Here is a 19581-nt window from a genome sequence, read left to right on the forward strand (position 1 = left end):
ATATATATATATATATATCTGGCAACTCGTGTATATAAACATCAGTTAATATTTATATTTTTTATTTGGTATGTCTACTTAAATAATCTTATACATCATTTTGTATTTATTAACCGAAGATTAAGCATCTCAATTCATCAATTACAATTTAAAAATCTTATCCTTTTCTCAGTAGAATTTATTATTAACAAAATTAAAACTGCGTGATGGTATTAACTTTAGTGTTTAGTTGCTATAGCATTCAAACAAGTGTACTTGATATTTCTGGAGTCCTATTGGTAAGAATAAGATACCCTGAAAGTGGACACTTCAAAAAACATCAACACTCGTCCTCTGCTGCCCATTGGTGGGACGGGAAAACAAGTGAATATTTTATAATGTATTTCAAGCGAAATTTAAATTTAGTTAAGTATTTCAGACAAATATCATGTGGATGTTCTTAGGAATTAAATGGTCACCGTTTCTATTTCTGTGAATTTTCATCTCTTTCAGTGTCCAAAATGTGGTCCGTTTGAAGGAGGCCAGTGTGTTGGGCCATTAATATGCTGCGGAGAATCATTCGGTTGTCACATAGCAACGGCAGATACATTGGTTTGCTCAGAAGAAAGTCGCCTCTCGACACCATGTACTGGACCAGAACTGCAGCCAAGTTGCCGTGCCGTAGAGGGCGGCAGCTGTGCCACAAGTTATATTTGCTGTAATGAAGGTACCAATATCACATAAATATTTCATTTTCTTTTTATTAACTGAAAGTCCGGGAACGCCGAAAAATGATTAAACTAATTTTGTGCCTACATATAATTTAGGCCATATCTAAATACTTCCAAACGGCTTCAATTAAAAAAAAACATAAATGCATCATTGTGTATTTGTGGGTAACTTTTATACTTATATATCAAAAATCGTTGTATCCTACATCAGAAATGAAACCCAATAATGAAACAATTATACAAAATCATGATTATATATTTTTTTCTTCAACAGATATCTGTGCCATAGATTACTCGTGTGAAGAAAGCGAAACGGGAATGGTCAGAAGAACCAACTCACATTTAGTTAATATTTAGTTATAATTCAAACAATTAGCTTAATTATTTCAGCAGCATTTTGCATGCAATTTAAGTAGTCGCACACTTTAGGCTTATCCAAACTTATACAAATCACCAGGCCGCTACGGGCCCCAGTTTTGGACTAATTAAACGGTTGGATAAAAAACTACGGTTATTGTTTAAGACCAGTGGATGTGACCAACAAAAAATGATCGAAATATGGCAAGTGGACAGTTATTTATGCAACAAAATTAGATCGTGTGGATGTTCTTAGTCGAACATCAACGTCGAGAAAACCTCAACAGACTAAAGTTCTCTTTAGAACTATCGTAGTGTGCTGCAAGCATTACATAAAAAAAAAGCCTATTACACACTTTCAAATCGCGGTAGATTAATTTTATAGTTTAGCTGGCCAAAATTCTTCGGAAAAAACAAAGAATATTGGATACTTGCTAATCGGAAAGCAATAACTTCTATATTTTGAATCAACGATGAGCCTACATAAATGTCCGTATTTGGAACAGAAATTATTGGGACCCAGAAAAATAAATATCAGCGTAGCCTGAATGGTATGCTTTACGATGCTTAATGGGTCGAATGAACATTTGTTTTCCTTTGGCTGTTTCGTTTTATTGTTGCCACACTATTTGTCGCAAAGCAACGACGTCGGATTAAGCATAGCCGATGATAAGATCTATCTCTCACGAATCTTGTAAAGAATAAGCAAAAAGTGTTGAGAGAATAATGACGCCAATTCCTCCTTGACAGAAGTATAATTGTGGTGTCTATGATTTGTATCAACACTTTCAGATATATGCTGTGATTATATATAGTACTAAATCAAAACAAATAAATGGAATGAAAAATTCAAAAATAAACCTTTAAAAAGAAAATGTTGAGCATATAATTTCTTTATTGTTTCTATTATTATCTTTTGTTTTACTTATAACTTAAGATTCATATATACATCTGTAGACTATATATATATACACATATGTGTACATATGTGTGGGCGTGTGTGTGTGTATTAATATGTATATATATATATGTGAATATATATATATATACATTGTATGCATATATATATATACACACATATATATATATATACATATATACATTATAAATTAAAAAAGAAAATGTTGAGCATATCATTTCTTTATTGTTTCTATTATCTTTTGTTTTTATAACTTAAGCTTTATATATATACATCTGTAGACTATATACATACACATACATGTGTGAGTGTGTGTGTATTAATATGCATCTATTGTATATATATATATATATATATACATATACATATGTATATACACAAAAAAGTTATAAAACTCTCCCTGCTACGTCACATCTATGTGAAGGCACATGCATGCAAGGTTAGCACGCCTCTCAGTAAATGTAATGTTACTAAGAGAAAAAAAAATGAGTGTAGAGGCCTACAATGATCATGACATATATAACAGGCATTGTGCCTGCTCGCGAAGTGAAGTTATCTTTAACCGAGACCTAGCCGTATCCTCCCTCTCTGGTTATTTGGTCCATGAGTTGCTGCCATATAAGCGGCGCAGTAGCAGGCAACACACCAAGTACCCATTTATACTCCTAGATTAAGAGAAGCAATGCAGATACATTGTACTGTATCTGATACAGCAAATTATCTTGCTTAAGCACACAAGGGATTTAGATCTCGAGGTTGGGAACCAAGCCATTACCACTGCATCAAAGACCTGTCCCAAAACAATTGAAATACAGAAAACTACTGCATATCAATGTTACTGACTTTTGGAAAGTATTGAAATTCATTGTATTAGTATTGAAAGTCTGTGTAATATTTAGCATGCATCTTGCGCAAAATTTTGTCTAGTGTGCAACGGGCATTAGTAACACTGTTCGCAAGAGGAATAAATGCGTTGATTCTATAATATAGATTACCATATCTAGGCGGCAGATATCCAGGATTATAAAACAGAGGTGGCCCAGAAAGGTAATTTTACAGATGGAAGGTCCAGACTACCTCAGCCCCAACCCTGGTTCCATTTTTTTTTTTTTTTTTTTTTATATGACACTTCTAGATGGCCATAAATGGCACCCTCAAACTTTAATTTTAATGTCATTTTATTACCAACAAACTGCCACCCTACACCCTCGGTCAAGATGTCCACATGAGGATCAGTAACTTCATTTTAAATCCGAATTGTAATTCCACGTCTAAAACTAACACTGATACTGTATTAAATAAACAAATAATTAATTTTCAAAAAAATATATATAAGAGTTAAAATTATAATATTACAATATAAGTACATGAAAATTAGGTTAAAAAACACCGTTTCTGGATTAGCCATATACTGTACATTGTTGTAATGAAAACCATTAATGGATTAACAATATCAACATTGCTTTCTGTTACAACTTTCGGGAATTTTTGTTCTTATTGCAACGGTACCTTTTCTGATATCACAACCTTTTTGGTCAAAATAAAAATATTAGAATGTGTTTATAAGTCTATTTTAGTTGATTAATCCGTGAAAAATCAGTTATTGAATAGTGTTCCGATGATTCAAAACATCAAAACATGTTATTGGGTTGTACTTGATTAGTACTTATTGATGTATGCTTATTGAACCTGTCTCTTATACACATCTAGCACATACATTGTTACACATACAATACAACAGCGAATCACAGGAGAGAAATGTTAGTATGTTTACAATTAAAAATAATAATAGACAAGATACATGTGATGTATGGGGCACAACATTAAAATAATTTGAATATTCATTTTTCTTAATTTCTTGTCATAATCCAGCTGTAAAACAGGTCTGGCCCCCACCGATAGGCACACGGTCGGGTGGGCTGGCCCAACAGATGGGCAAAAACCATCGTCAGAAGTTGATAACACCGAAAAGCGTAGGGATCATTCGCAACCCATCCAGCTGTCTTTGGAGGGCAGCTCCATATGTCTGCAGGTTCTTGAAATCTTCTTCTTGTTTACATATCGTATTCTAAAATTATAAAAATTGGAAACGTTTTAAATCATTATTTTAGCAAACATTGGCATTAATTGGTGAGGGAGGGCAGTGGACACATCCGATCGCATTACAAAGTGGGAGGGACATCATATCAATTGCGCCCCCCCCCCACTATTCACCATTTGTCTATGATTAAAAACCCACTTTACAAAGTGAATGGAAAGAACAACAATTACGAATAACTAATACATAAGATAAATCATTATTTTTATGAATGTTAGTCTGCAAAAAATATATGGCTTTTGATTACGAATAGGTAAATTGAAACATTCTTTATGTTGACGTAGTGTGGAAATAATATTTATTGTAAATTGTTATCCTTAAAATCAATTAAATAGGCAAGAAGTCTCTAAATCAAGGTAGAATTAAGGTAAACGTATATTCAAATGGTTTACTACAAAACTAGGATGTGCCCAGAAAAAAACATTGGGCTACGGCCTAAGGCTAATCATTCCATTTCGTTCCCCCACCCCGTTATCTAGCATGAGTTGACGTCCTTGTAGAAAACCATTTGATTCTACTGTTACCTTGATTGAACCTTGATTTACAGACTTCTTAATCCAAGGCTTGTGTGTCCCTCTGGGTATATTTTCCTGCTGTCTGTTTGTATGGGGGAAAACTTCAGCAGGTGACGATGCTAATATGTTTCCGACCAAGATTTGAATTGGTTTAATGGTACAATAATGTGAACAGACAGGTTATTTTATGTGTCAAAGATACCATTTGAAAACAACTCCTGCAACACTCTCAATCTAGCATAGGATTTGGACAATTTTCAAAGTGGGTAGGTTCAGCATTTGTAATTGTGCCTCATATGGATTTGGAATGATACCACCATGTTGATCACAAACTGTAGCTAGGGAATTACTCAGAATTGTTTGACTAACATTAATATTGAAATCATTATTAACATTATTTTAGTTTACTTTGAAATAAAATTGTTATAAAATGTTTATTTATTTTATATTACAAAGTACACATATAGAAGAACAGAAGAAAAGTGGCCTCAAGGAAGAATGAGAGCAATGTTTTTAGATGATGATGAAGGAAAAAAATGAAAGCTTTGCCATCATGATGAATCATATGATAGAGACAATTTACAGATTTATGTGGGACGGATGCAGGGGGTGGAGACGGTGCAATTGCACTCCCCTAAATTGTTGATATGAATTACCGTTAAGATTTTGTGTCTATGCCCCTTTGGGGCAAAGACACTGTATTATGATCTGGCAATATAAATGGTGGAAAGGGTAAATCCGGTGGGTCATGTGTCATCTTAAGTACCTTAATGCTGTACAAGAGTCATTAAAAAACATACAACACCACACATTTCCTGATAATTGAATCCCATGTGGATACTAAATTAGTAAACATAATACAGTAAGGGAGTATAGGGCATAGACACACGCTCTCGCTGGGAGCCCATTTTTTAGGTATGAGATTGCAATTTCCGTGCACCGAGGTCCATATTTTCAAACTTTTCCTACCTTAACCCCAACCATGGTGGGGCTGAAGGGGTGTCGACTCTCACACCTTCTCCACCACCAAATTGTGAACTGCTGTGAACCTGCCAGAAGGCAGAAAACAAATGATGATATAGTACATAGTACTTACCTGTAACTCTTTCAAGTCCCTATTGAGTATCATATTTAGTTCCATCATTTCTTCTTGTCGTTTTCTCAAGATCCGCATCTCCAGTTCACGTGCTGAATATTAAACGTAAATTTTTAAGCTTTAAAGCATAGGGGTCATTCCATGTCAGTTCAACCAATGTAATTGTAAGCAGTGTTGTAGCTACGCCGGTCGGTACCGGCCGAGTATGACCGGCCTTAGCATTTGGTAACCGGGACTGACAGCAAATTTTAAAAATCCGACCGGCACAAAATTAAAACTTTATTATTAAATTATCAGTCACTCACATAATATATCATATATTCCGATGCGGAAAGTCGAATATTTGGATCCCAAAATTCGGGATGAGGCTTATTTTACACCGGTTATCAACCTATTCTTATTCCAAATCACGAAGGGCAGCAACACTATGCGACCTGCAGCCTGCCAGCTGTCTTTCTCTCTCTCTCTCTCCTAGCTAGGTTAGCCCTATTAATTAACCTACCCATGTTAGCTTGATTTGGAAAACACGACAAATGATACTAGTATTACTATATTCCTACATTTTCTACAGCATTCAATCAATGGTTGTTTCATTAATTATTTTCATGATATGTTTAAATGCAATACAGTATCACCCTTCTGCTGTCCAACCACATGCTTCAAAACGCACATGTGGTTGTTTATATATTTTTTTTTTTTGCCAGATAGTCGACAGGTTCACGGCCAAATACATGACATCTTACGGTCAAATTCGGCCAAACTTGTTTTCGATATCGACCAAAATTCAGCCAGATTTTAATCGGATTAGTAGATTATAGTGGGTACATAGTTAAAATGCAAACATTAGACGACAATCTGTGGTCAATTGTTTGGAATTAAAGGAAATCAAAATGATCTTAAGAGAACAAAGTGTTTCACTGTTTTGTTTTTTTTAATTCTTATAATTAAAGCCTCTCGCTCTTTCCTTGAATAATCGCATCGAACATCTACATAAAGAACACAGCGCCTAATTCAAGTGGATATAACAAATTAATTAAACTCTACTCTAGGCCTATTTGATTTAGTTTATTTTAAATTTAATCAACCAACAGGTTGGAGAAAAAACATACAATGGAACATAGCATGGTACAAATACATTTAACTATCTTCACAATTATACAACGAGAATTAAAAAAATATCAATTAAACCGAACAAAATGTAACTGCTAATATTTTAAATCAAACTCATTGTTACGTCAACTCGGTCAAAGGGGAAATACTGTAGATTAAAGATGTTAGTGCGAGTATCGCGAAATAGCAGGCACTCAAATCCTGCTAGCTACAACACTGAATGTAGGTATAGGCCAAGATAATAAATAGAAGACAGAGCAGTAGCGATATAGGTGAACTTCCATGAGAGCAATTTTCTACCATCCGAGTGGCGGCGCTTGATCTTATATTCAAGGGCACCATTCGGTTTTGTTTGTTTCCTGTAGTTTCTCCACTCCGTCAAAGGGCAAATAAATAATTGGGCTTATTCGACTGGTTAATTTCGTTGACTATGATTTTTCATTGAGTATTATTTGCCACCGACTGCTTTGTAAAATAGACTTCGTTTACAACAAAAATTAACGTAAACCAGAGTTTGTTAATCAGCGTTCAGTTATCCACGTGACCAAACCAAAAAAAACATGGCCGATTGATCAGTTTGTTTTACATTTGCGTTAATGCAATTTAGATTAAATTCAGAAAATAAAAATTATAATATTCACCCACATGATGTCAAAAAATAACTGTAAGCTAACAGAATTAAAAAACTGGATGAAAACCAAAGCAATCTTGATTAGCAGCGTGTATCGTGATAACTATGAAGCCATTTTGTTTTGTAAAGTATTTACAAGTTTTCTATTCGACTGGTCGCAGGTTGGCGTGCTTTAACAAAAAACGACCAGTAGAATACGGCCTTTTACTCTACTCGCGGGAAGGTGTACGTTCCGTCAATTTTAATACAAACTAGGCAAACATCTCATTCTTCTAATATTTAGGTTCTTCGGTATAGTTCAGATTATTTTCTAACGAACAATCATCTATGTATATAATGAACACATGTAAAAGAAAGATTTTTTACCTGCATTGAGTTCTATAAATTCATCTTTAAATTGTTCTAAGTTGATTGGAGCTGGAAGAATCCTCTTTGGCGTGAGAACACTTTCAATTTCTGTGAATTCCGTATTTGATTCCAAGCTGGTCATTGCCGCTTCTTGCTGATTGCTATTTTCCATATCAAACAATTCCTTTTCAACCTCGCCTGTTGGAAAGATAAAATGGAAATGTATATTTGATTACAGTATATGAATATTGTCATTTCACTTCTAAAAGCCACACAATTTAATTGATTTGTCTGTCTGGCTTAACAAACAATGTTTAATCAGGGGAAAATACTTATTTTTCTCTCAAAAAAGGATTTATCCTTTAAAATATTACTTAAATCACTAAAATATTCTTGTATGACTGAAGTAAACAAAATATTTACAGTTTTATAGCTATATCATAAAAGATTTCAATTTGAGTTGTCTTTCAGACTTACGAAACAGTATTTAATCAGGAGAAAATACTTCTTTTTTAAATATTAAAAAAATTCTTCTTTTTTAAAAATATTACTAATAAGGTGTACTATTCGAAAATAAAATAATCTTGTATCAGGGACGTAATTAAAATATTTACAATTCTGTAGCTATATTAAATTTCAGATTTCAATAAAAATTACATTAATTTTGAAAGTACAAATTGAATTGTGAAGGAGTGTAGGATTTGATTTTCAATAAGATTCAATTAAAGTATCTACATGTTACACCCCCACACACTATTTATTCAATATTCCTCTGGAACCTATTGCCTTAGGCCACTCTTTTATTTGAATCTAGGACCGATTATAGGTTTATCTAGTACATCCTATCATAGATATCTTATGCATTATTCATAAATCAAAATATATCTAAATTATTCCATTACTTTAATTCGTATTATGCAAATAATTTAACTATACTTGACCTAAATCTCATGAACTCATTGTACTTATGTAATTAACACTTACAGAGTTTTCCGGTAAGATTTAGCAAGTGCTGTTTCCCGTACAAGTGCTCTTTTTTATTATGCATCGAGCTGAAATACTGGTCACATGTTTTACAAAAGAGGTCACTGGGGTCATCGTCCTGCCAGGAAATAAATCAATCAATAAATTAATCTTCATTTCACAATTTGTGTCCATTATTTCTTGTATAGCACTAACTGTATTGGTTATAAAACACATATAAAAACAACTTTGTACTGCCCAGCCCCAACATAGCAAAATGTTGAATCCAAGTCAGCTTCAGTTCAACAGTTAATGGAGTCATATGGAATTTATTGATTTCTTGACACCAATTTCATATGAGATTATGATGTCCCAAAACCACTGGCATTCAGGCTTGGCCAAACATACTTTTTTTTTTTTGCCTTTTTTATCTATTTATCTATATTCAGGTAAAAAAGAAATACCCAAACAAGCAGCACACAGGCTGAAATGATTGGTTTAAAAGCAAAAACAATTAAACCAATACAAACAACTACAAATATCAAAAATATTTTCATTATGCACAAATTTCTCAATTATTAATTTATATTGCAACTTACTGAAAACTGTCATCATTACACTAAAGAGTAAAGACATGATTATATATACATCCTTATAGCTGACGCTACATGCAATCAAGAATCATTTGAGGAAGCTATAATTCATAATCTTAACATTTTCTTTTTGCTTTCACCTTGTTCATGACAAACGGGGAAGGACTTTGTCATATTTCATGTCAGTGAACAGGCTAAAGTGTAATTGATTGGAGTGCATGAACAGGTTAAAGTGAATTAATTGGAGTGTATGAACAGGTTAAAGTGTAATTGATTGGAGTGCATGAACAGGTTACAGTAAAGAGTAATTGATTGGAATGTATGAACAGGTTAAAGTGAATTAATTGGAGTGTATGAACAGGTTAAAGTGTAATTGATTGGAGTGCATGAACAGGTTAAAGTGTATATGATTGGAGTGTATGAACAGGTTAAATTGTAATTAATTGGAGTGCATGAACAGGTTAAAGTGTATATGATTGGAGTGCATGAACAGGTTAAAGTGTATATGATTGGAGTGCATGAAGATGTTAAAGTGTATATGATTGGAGTGTATGAACATGTTAAAGTGTAATTGATTGGAGTGTATGAACAGGTTAAAGTGTAATTGATTGGAGTGTATGAACAGGTTAAAGTGTAATTGATTGGAGTGAATAAATCTAAATGAGTACCTCCATGTTCATGCCACTAAGCAATGTTGATTCTATATCCGGTTCAAGGGCATCAGGATCAACACCTATGAATGATAAAATAAAATAATAGTGTTTATCAGATATAATAATTCTACTATTGATTATAATCATACAGTAGCTATAATAAGTATGCTTCAAATTATTTTTTATACATATCTTTTATCTATTTTAAAAGTTTAACTTCAGTAATAATAAAATGTTTCACATACCAAGCCAGGTTTACAACCCACATCATCTCCATTCCTAATTAGTACTCCTCAACCCACAAAGGACCTTCTTAATTTTTCAATTAAGTCTCAATATAGCCAATAGGCACTTTACGCATTAGGACGGGGAGCCGTCGACAACAGCAATTCAGGTTAAGCGCCCAAGTGTTTACTGTGGTCTTTAGGCTATAATGAGCACAGAAGCACCACCACCCGTCTTCCTTCCTGTTGTGTAAAGTGCCCAACAATAATAAATATTTTAACCAACATACCATTGTGTATCTCAGGGAAAGAACCACTTCTACCAATTCCCAATACATCCCTACTCCCCCCTCCACCTACACCCACAAGAACCTGTACACCTGACAACTCTCACGCCTATGTTTTTTTTATCTCACGCATCATAAAAATTAAAAAATATAAAATGTTTAGGCCGATTACACCCTAAAATTCATAAAAATGAAGTGTTTTCATTGTTAAAATGCGAATACAGGCTATATAAATTTCTTTTAACGAAGCCGACTGTATTCAGTAGCAGTTCCACAAAAATTTAAAAAAGAATAACCTAGAGGGCGCTACAGTATATACAAATTATACTTTTTGTCTCACACATCAGATGCCATCTAGGTATAGAGCCTGTGTCTTACCAACAAGATTCTTAAATTTTCTAGCTGCCTGTTTCTTCATTAACATCTGGTATAGGTCAGTTTGCTGATATGCTTTCAAATCATTTATGTATCGCCGCTTATCAGATTCTGCATTTTCGATATATTTCTGAAAAAAAAAGTATTCATTTTACATATTTTACCTTTTTAAAGTAAATTTAATATAATAAAAAGGCCTGAATGTATAATTGTATAAAATATTCCATGTACAGTGTTCTGTTGGTAGAACCAAGTCTTCTCGGATAAGGACTTAAAACGGTGGTCCAGTGTATACATCTGGCTCATGTACATTTTAAAGAACCCATTGCATCTTTTGGAAGAGTAGAGATGATACACCGATGCAATGGTTCATTTCAGCCCATTCGTTGTGGAATGATGTGAACATGTAGCTACTAGAAACGCCTCTTTATGGCGGCTGAAGTAGTCACGGACCACGGCCATACGCCATTCAGCAAAATGACGCTGAGAGTTATGGGTTATTCCCCTACCTTAACCTTTTATGTAGTTATATGTTATTTTATCCAATTATGAAACAGGTGCTTACATTTTATCTTAATATTGTTAATTTGATGCAATTAAGCATACTACTGCTATGTCAAATTTTATTTAATAACAATATTTAAAATAATAATAAATTGCAACATTTTTATAGTGCTTAAAAAAATAAAAACTAGCATTCCCCTAGGCAAAATTCATAACTCTTGAAAACAACAAGGATTTGGGAAAAAAAACATGGGCATTCATAAGTGAGCAAAGATTTAATAGAGTATGGCCATGGTTGGACTAGTGAGATGGTAGTAAGTTTTTTATAATAAAAAAAAATGTGTAACATACACTAGTGAACACTTAACTTGGATTTTTTTTTGTTAAGAGCACAATAGTTATAATACAATATTTATATATTTGTTAGTGAGACAAATATTTATTTGTTCTAATTTTCAAAAGATAATATTCTATAAAAAGCAATAATAATAAATATATTCATTCACACGAAATTTCATTTATGTTCAATATTATTGGTAATAAAGTAACCATGCAATAAATGTTATTGTTATCGAGAAACACACAGAGAATACTTTTACATCCCGTGATCCATTATTTTTCTTACTTTATTTGAATTCTACATACATTTTGATGGACATATAAATCTAAATAAATGCTGTTACCTTTTTCTCATCTTCATTTAATGATGACCACTGGTTGCCAAGGAGTTTTGTAATTTCGGTGAAACTCATGTCTGGGTTCTCCTTCTTTACTTTTAGCCTCTGCTCATTCGAAAAAAAGACATACCTAGAAAAACAAAAACAAAACAAACTGTTCTTTTTCTTCTGTAAAGTTGGCACCTGCATAGGGCATAGCGCATAAGGCGTTGGGCTTTCAATCGGAAGGTCGGAGGGTTCAAGAAAGACTGTCATTAGGCAAGACACTTTATCTACATTTGCTTCTCTTATAAATGGGTACCTGGTAGGAGGTGAATGATTTTTTTTTTTTTTTGAATGAAATTAGTAGTGCCGATTTCCGATTTCACGCATAACTGGGAATATACCTGTGGGAGTGTAGGAGGTTGCACGATATGTATGATTATGTATTCTATGACAAAGGAAAAGCACTTTCTGGATAGATGTGCTATATAAATTCTAATAAAAAATAATAATATAAAAAAATTTTGCAATGTCGGAGCAGATCCCTTCCTCCCAACACACCACTCCATTTTGCCACTAAATTCTAAAATTCTGTTGCATATCAATGTTATGTATTGAAATAAGTGCAACTAACTTATCTATTCTGAAAATGTTGTGCATTTGAAAAATTCTGGATCAGCCCCTGTAATGTACCTTTTAACTAGGCTGCATCCTTTGGATATTGTTGATGTATTAAGGTCCCACAAAAATACAGTGTAAACTTATCTGTAGGACAACACAGGTGCTTGTGGTATTCAGGGTAAATAAATGATAAAATAAGATCAATAAGTCAAGAGGGTTTTAAAACCAAGTACAGTAGGTAAAGTGGCACATCTTTTTTGATGAGCGCAGATTAACATTTCCCTGTAGAGTATGTTAACACATTCGCTGCGAGGGTGTTGCTGAAGGGCGCTAGGGACGACTTTACTTGCCAAAACCTGGGTAGAATTTAAGCATATATTACACCATTGTTGTACATTGTAGAACCACAGACTTAACGGTTGATAGTTAAGGGAAGATACACCTAGATGATAAAGTACAAATAACGTATGTATGTTCATAGTGTTATGTTGCCGGTAGTACAAAATATTGAACTAATGGGGGTGCCCTCTCTGAACATATACCAACCCATGCAAACAGTGGACGAGAAAACTCACACTTGGCAGTGGCAATATAGTATTTAGTCCCATTGCAAGCGACGAGTTTATTCTTCCCAATATTTTCTCGCCAAGTTATTGCCCACGTCATTTTAATGATATGTGACTTGATAAGACATAAATAATGTCGAAATATTGAATCCCCACACGATGGCGTGTATTTCAATACTTGGAGTATGTATTATACTTTCTTATCTGAGATTAAGCAGCGGACCTTTCGGTTTTTGGATAACATTTCAAGAAAGTAACGTGTTAAAAACGTAAATAAATATTAACATAGTTGTGATGATGATGATATGACTGACAATCCCGCACATTCAAATCGCTTTCTTTGGTGAGGCATGAAGGCAGTACTTACGCTGTAGTTGGTGCTTTGGGTGCATTCGCATCTTTCAGAGGATCTCTCTTGCGCTTCCTCCCCTTTGGCCAACCTCCTTTTCTCTTCTGGTAAAGGTAACAGAATAATAAAACTATTTAAATACTTCTTCCCGAGTAACATATAATATTGACTGTAGTAAGGCCATGTCCAGAGCTTAGCCAGCGAGCGAGCCGTAACAATTATTTAGGACAGCCACTTTTACCGTGACGGCTTGGACAGCTTGGCCTACCCAGCTCAGCCTAGCCTAGTTCGGGTGTGGTCTACCTTTAACAAATTCTTTATATTCTTAGAACCTATTGAATGTTGCATTAAACTAAAGCTAAATCATATTTACGTTTGACAAAACAAATTTTATTGATTGAATTTACATTGTTTTCATACCTACATTTCGTCGGGATTCAAAAAAGGTAAGGCTAAACCATTGCCTATCCGGTGAAAATTTTACAACATTCGTAGGTCGTGTTAAAAACATACAGTTATTCATGCCCTGCTAGAAAATGGACGGTTCTTAGTCGCCCAAAATGTTTGCATGTGGCCCTTGCAAATACATTACTTTCGGTTCAACAAGATATCGTTTATATTTGTAACTCCCTGGTTATAATTAATTAAAAAAATACTGTAAAGTGGATTAAAATTAAAAGTTAAATTTTAATAGTCAAGAAAATACAGTAGGCCTAAGCTTATACATCTCGATTCGGAGGACCTGGAGTGAAATTTACACTAGACTATAGTGAGAGATGAAGATGCATCTGCATAGCCTAGAAAAACAATGTGAGTAAACAACCGTAGCTATGTGCAGTCTATGTCTATGTATATAAATATCTTTGTGATAGCTAATTCAACACTATTCCTTTGAAGACAATATTCCGACATATAAACACCTTTAAAATGAACTCTAAAGGTCTTAATTTTCTATTTTTTTCCTTACGTAGGGAGGGGGATTTACATCCTCCCGAGCATCACCCCCACTTAGCTGTCGCTATGCGACAAATTCTTCGCCTTCCATTTTGGACAGCCTATTTCGTCTTTCTGGCTAAACCCCTGGGCCATGTAACTGCGTAGTACAACCGTTGGCAAACAAATTTATTCCCGCTCTTTTGCTGATTGTGGATGGCATACGTAGCAAACTGTCATAAAAATCAATCATATTGAATGCCTTGTCGCGTTTACCAAAAAATCTTGACGACCGTGGACGCAGTTTTTGTTCGACTTAACAGTCAAGATAGACAATTATACGGCCGTCTTGAAATAATTTTTTGTCACCAATTCGTGTGCGACTCCCCAATTACAGGATGACATTAATCGCTACGTCTCTGCTTCGTTGCTAAGTACCACTAACCATGTGGTCGATATGACCGAGTGCTTCCATTAGACACAACACAAATATGCCCATATACGGGCAAGATGATATTATATTACAGCCAAATATAGGGAATGTCACATTTATTTGTCACATAAATTGGTATAGTTTGGACAAAGCTCAACATAGAAAAGGGATGTTCTAACTTTTTGAGGCTTCAATTTTTCCACATACAGTACTGTAGGCCCTATGGTATCACATTGGGATCAGTGATTCAGGCTCCATAGTATTTACAGTATGTTCAAAATATTTTAATGATATTGATAATGCATATAGAATTTTTGTTTTCATACTGCAGGCATATGGCACATTAGTAACAGAAAGTAAGTAGATGAAGTATAGTGGCTAGACTGACCTTTGGAGCCTCTCCATTGACCTTTGTCTCTGTGATGTTGCTTGTCAGTATTGCCTGTTGACCGTTAGCTAATGCCTGGGCATACACTACTGACCCTTGACTGTTCAAAGGCTGACCTGTAGGTGAAAATATTGCAAAATATGAGAAACAAAAATTTATAAATTAAAAGAAAATATGGGATATATGTTTATGGGGAAAGGTTGGTAATGTTTTTAGGAATAATAATATTTTAGCTAGACAGTGTGGCTCACAAATTCTGCTGACAGGAGTGAACAAGTCAAGGGGGTGTGTCAAAACCAAGGGGCCACCTGGAGTCTTGATTAGGTCCCTGGAATACAAACCTGGTGGGTGTCATGGGACTGATTTTATGGCTTAGAATTGTGCTTTTTAGGCCAAAATATTATGGACTGGTAACCGCAATCTTGAACTGAGAATTTTGAATACCTGGCGTAGCATGTTCCAGGTTTGGCACATTAACGTACAATACATTGGCGCCACCAGGAACGTTCAATGCTGTTGAAGTGACAACGGATTCCAGACTACACACAAGTTCTGGGTGAATCCTAATGGTAGTGACCATGTCAGATGCAGAGAGCGCCTCTTCTGTTATACCAGCTTCATCTAGTGTAGCTGCGTGCAAGGTGTCTCCTTCAGCAGTTACCAAGCTACAATGAAAGTTCAACACAACTCCAATGTCAATTACTTTGTACGAATACTTTAAGTAATAACTTAGATAGAAAAACTAATGGCCACACTTTAAGTGATTTTCTGTGGTAAAACTATGTAACTGCAAGATTACAAGGCAAAACAACGTATCTATGATGAAGATATGTTGTTTTGCCTCTGAATTGTATTCAAAAATTGTTTGAGCTGATGGAGTTTCGCACAGCAAAACCAACTGGTTCATGGTGTTTTCATATCAACAATCCTAACAACGGCATATGTACAAGGTACAGTAGATAATGCATATGAGTGCCCCATTTGTGATAAATTCAAGAAATAGTAAAGTCACAATACCAATACCACGCCTGACAATTCTTAATGTTTCCAAGGTAAAACAACTTATAGTTATCTGGGAAGATCGTTAATACAGTAACTTTGTAATACACCAATGGTTGTAATTAAAATCTTACATATAATCATAATTTCTACAGATGGTCCTGCAAAGTTTCAAAAGGGTATAAAAATGTGTTGCAAAGTTGCAAACATGCAAATTTTAACTAATTTTTTCAAAAAGTGAAATTTTAAGTTAGATTGTTTTGCTTTGGAACTCTGGAGTTGGTAAATACGATAAAGCGGGATGGAAGGGGGGGGGGGGACGTAGCGAAATGAGTATTCAATCCACTCTGTTAGGTATTTACTTTGCATGGATATCTCAAAAACCAACTAAAATCTGCAATGACGACATACCTAAAGCCTAATGGCTAGAGAATACTGTAAAGTAAAGTATTATATTCGTGTGGATGATGCTGTATATCAAAAACCAACTTAAATTTGTGAAGTACAGTAAATCACTATGAAAATAGAGATGCAGAATTGTAACTACTCTACTGTTTAGTACATTGGTTGTATATTAAAAGAGACATGCCAAGTTATAATTATCTGATATCAAGCCTTATATTGCAGTGTAAGTTGTAGGGGCAGGCTACTTAATAAACAAAACATAATTAATATATAATTTATTTTATTTATTTTTATTTTATTTCAACAATCTTTAATGAGGGTGGTCCATCCAGCCAAAGCTGATCATTAGGGACCCTCAATACACATAGTAAAACAAAACAAAAGAGCGTATTAAACTAATTAAATTACAGTAAAATAAATAACCTCTCAATTCAAAATTTACATAAAGAATTAATTCAAAATTAAATAAAAAACTTAATATAAAAATTAAAATTAAATTACAAATAAAGATGTAAATGAATGAGCAAGATTAAAAAACAATAGGCAAAAGAGACATTAAAACAACAAAGGGAATAAAGTATTGCACGACATGAACAAAACAATACATTTGCTTCAATATTAATCAGCATACAGTACCTAAAAATAAATAATACCGTATATGAAATGAAAGCAATACAGTCTGAGTCTGCAGAAGAATAACACTTTTTCTAGCCCTAGCTTCAAGGCTTGGCTACAGTACACCAATGAACTAAGGCATAAAATAGCCTAGGAGGCCTACTGTCTGTACGCAACAGCATGGAACTACCTTAACAATAGCTGGTGTGTGATAATGTCCATGTCATTCCATACAAATTCCATGTGGCCAAATTTTCCGGTGATCGAAGAAGAGGTTAAATTGTCAGAGGCCAGAGCTTACTCAAAATGCAATTGTGCAACCGGCTCAAACCACGACATAATCCACTTGCCTTCCTTGTTTTATTTTCATTGTGATAATAATGATGATAATTGTTGACTTATATAGGCTTAGCGCAAATTGTAGAGACCTGTATGCGCTTTACCCCGTCGGTCATTAATCAAGCACATATGGAACACACTCAGGTCCCTTGTTGGGAGAATTCCATATGTTGCAGCTGTAATCAGCGTATGTGTGTTCGAACTTACCAGGTACCCACTTGTCCTCCTGGGTGGAGAGAGCCTTGCCCAAAGACACAAGCGACTTGCGAAGGCAAAGCGAGAGTTTCGAACCCCTGACCTCAAGGTTTGGAGTCCAACTTAGGCCTAGTCCAGACTAAGCCACAACACAACCGATGGACTAGGCCTACACTACACCTCATTAAATTTATTATTAAATGTATTATTTTAAAGCAAAAAATTATACTTAATAAATCATAAAAGTTAGCACAACATGCTCAGTCTAGGCCTAGGCCTACAGTATATGAGGCCTAGGCTATTAAGCTAGGCAGCCCTAGCTAGGCCCTAACTGGCTATGTTTGTGCTTACTCACCGGGCCGTAGCGATATCCTGCACGGCCACATGCTGACGTACATTGTCGATCAATGCGCCTGCCTCCATTCCGGCTACCTGGAAACTAGCCTTCTCTTGCTCAGAAACAAGAGCCCCAAGATTGAAGGTAGTTGCGGCATCTCCCAGTTCATCGGTGCTGCTAACATGTCCTACCACCAAAGTGCGATCAATGTCGCTCCCGTCCATGAAATATTAAGTTGAAAAACATAATACATAAACGACCTAATTTTTTTTTGATAGACCAACCACGAAAAATACCTCTTACAATTATACCAACACGTTTTGAGTGCGTCACATCTTCAGTCAACGCGTCAACCTTTTCTTCATCTCCCACTGATAATCAAGGAAGGGTATTGCCGTCATTTAGGCCTTAAAAAAAAAAAATAATAATAATCAAAAATTTGAATAGCTCATTTAAATGGATCGCATAATTTATTCACTTCCCCAACTAGAAAAAGGTTGGAAAAAAGTAGTTTCCCTACCTTAGGCCTGCATACATCTCACCTACAGAAATCCCGGAAAATCAAAGGATACCAGGCAATTAAAAGGAAGTCTATGCTGGTCAGAAGCATAAGTAAGCAAATTTATTGTTTCTTTTTAAATTTTTAACAGAGGCACAACCGTAAAAGATGTGCAATAACAACAACAGCAACAATCAGTATAAAATTAATTACGCAATTAAATAAAACATGAAAAATACTGCAGTACAAAATTTATTAAATAAAAATAAAAATTTAAAAATTAAATTAAAATTAAATTATATTAAAAAATTTAATTAAAATTAAAATTTATTGCAGTAAAAAATTTATTAGTGAATAGTAAAAGGAGTTATATATATATATATATATATATATATATATATAATATATATGTATATATATAGGCCTATATATAAATATATAGTAAATTGATTTTTTCAAGAAAGTTTGACACCGTTAAATTGGGAGATAAAAGATTGATAAGGATAGGGCCTAATATAAATTCATCATTGCTATTTTTCATTAGTTGTTTGTATAAATCTAAACACAAGGATTCTTGTTATATATACAATTAAGTATGGAATCTTTTATACGTTTTCACATGTTGTTATAATTATTTCTTCTAATATAGTGTTCTGATCTGATACGATGTTTTTTGATCTATATTATACTAAACGCCCTCTTGGAGCCTCATTTGGAATAAACGCCCCGGGGCGTTGATTTTTTTCCTCGAATAAAATATCTCTAACCATGGGTTGTTGAAGGGGTTTCGAGGGCGAGTTTATTCGATGGAGGCGTTTGTACGAGGAATACGTTTATTAATTTTTGGTGTGTGTAAAATG

The 19581-nt window shown here is 34.4% G+C and overlaps 2 protein-coding genes across 2 annotated transcripts in view; one reads left to right on the forward strand and one right to left on the reverse strand.

Moving 5' to 3' along the window:
• LOC117107079 (oxytocin-neurophysin 1-like) overlaps positions 1 to 1942 on the forward strand; it is a 20909-nt gene extending 18967 nt beyond the window's left edge. The window contains exons 2-3 of the mRNA XM_033248613.1: positions 493 to 706; positions 985 to 1942. Coding sequence (XP_033104504.1) covers positions 493 to 706; positions 985 to 1067 — 297 coding nt within the window. The 3' untranslated portion in view covers positions 1068 to 1942. The remainder of the gene's footprint in view (positions 1 to 492; positions 707 to 984) is intronic.
• A 1758-nt stretch (positions 1943 to 3700) lies between these two features.
• LOC117107068 lies at positions 3701 to 18555 on the reverse strand. The gene is made up of 11 exons (XM_033248594.1): positions 18241 to 18555; positions 15777 to 15997; positions 15333 to 15448; positions 13597 to 13682; positions 12067 to 12190; positions 10883 to 11009; positions 10009 to 10073; positions 8769 to 8886; positions 7803 to 7982; positions 5696 to 5787; positions 3701 to 4054 (listed from the first exon to the last, which is right to left on the reverse strand). Exons 1-11 carry the CDS (start codon positions 18444 to 18446, stop codon positions 3935 to 3937), a joined length of 1455 nt encoding a protein of 484 aa, XP_033104485.1. The 5' UTR covers positions 18447 to 18555; the 3' UTR covers positions 3701 to 3934.
• Positions 18556 to 19581: the final 1026 nt, after the last annotated feature.

The sequence above is a fragment of the Anneissia japonica genome, unplaced genomic scaffold (genome assembly GCF_011630105.1).
Source record: "Anneissia japonica isolate Jap-2015-1 unplaced genomic scaffold, ASM1163010v1 scaffold288048_len465947_cov159, whole genome shotgun sequence".
NCBI classification, from domain to species: domain Eukaryota; kingdom Metazoa; phylum Echinodermata; class Crinoidea; order Comatulida; family Comatulidae; genus Anneissia; species Anneissia japonica.

Coding starts and splice junctions, on each gene's coding strand:
- LOC117107068 (XM_033248594.1), bottom strand. CDS start 18,446: ATGGACGGGAGCGACATTGATCGCACTTTGGTGGTAGGACATGTTAGC. Junction 8,887..10,008: donor TTAGTGGCATGAACATGGAG/GTACTCATTTAG, acceptor ATTTCCTGGCAG/GACGATGACCCCAGTGACCT. Junction 4,055..5,695: donor GGGACTTGAAAGAGTTACAG/GTAAGTACTATG, acceptor TTATAATTTTAG/AATACGATATGTAAACAAGA.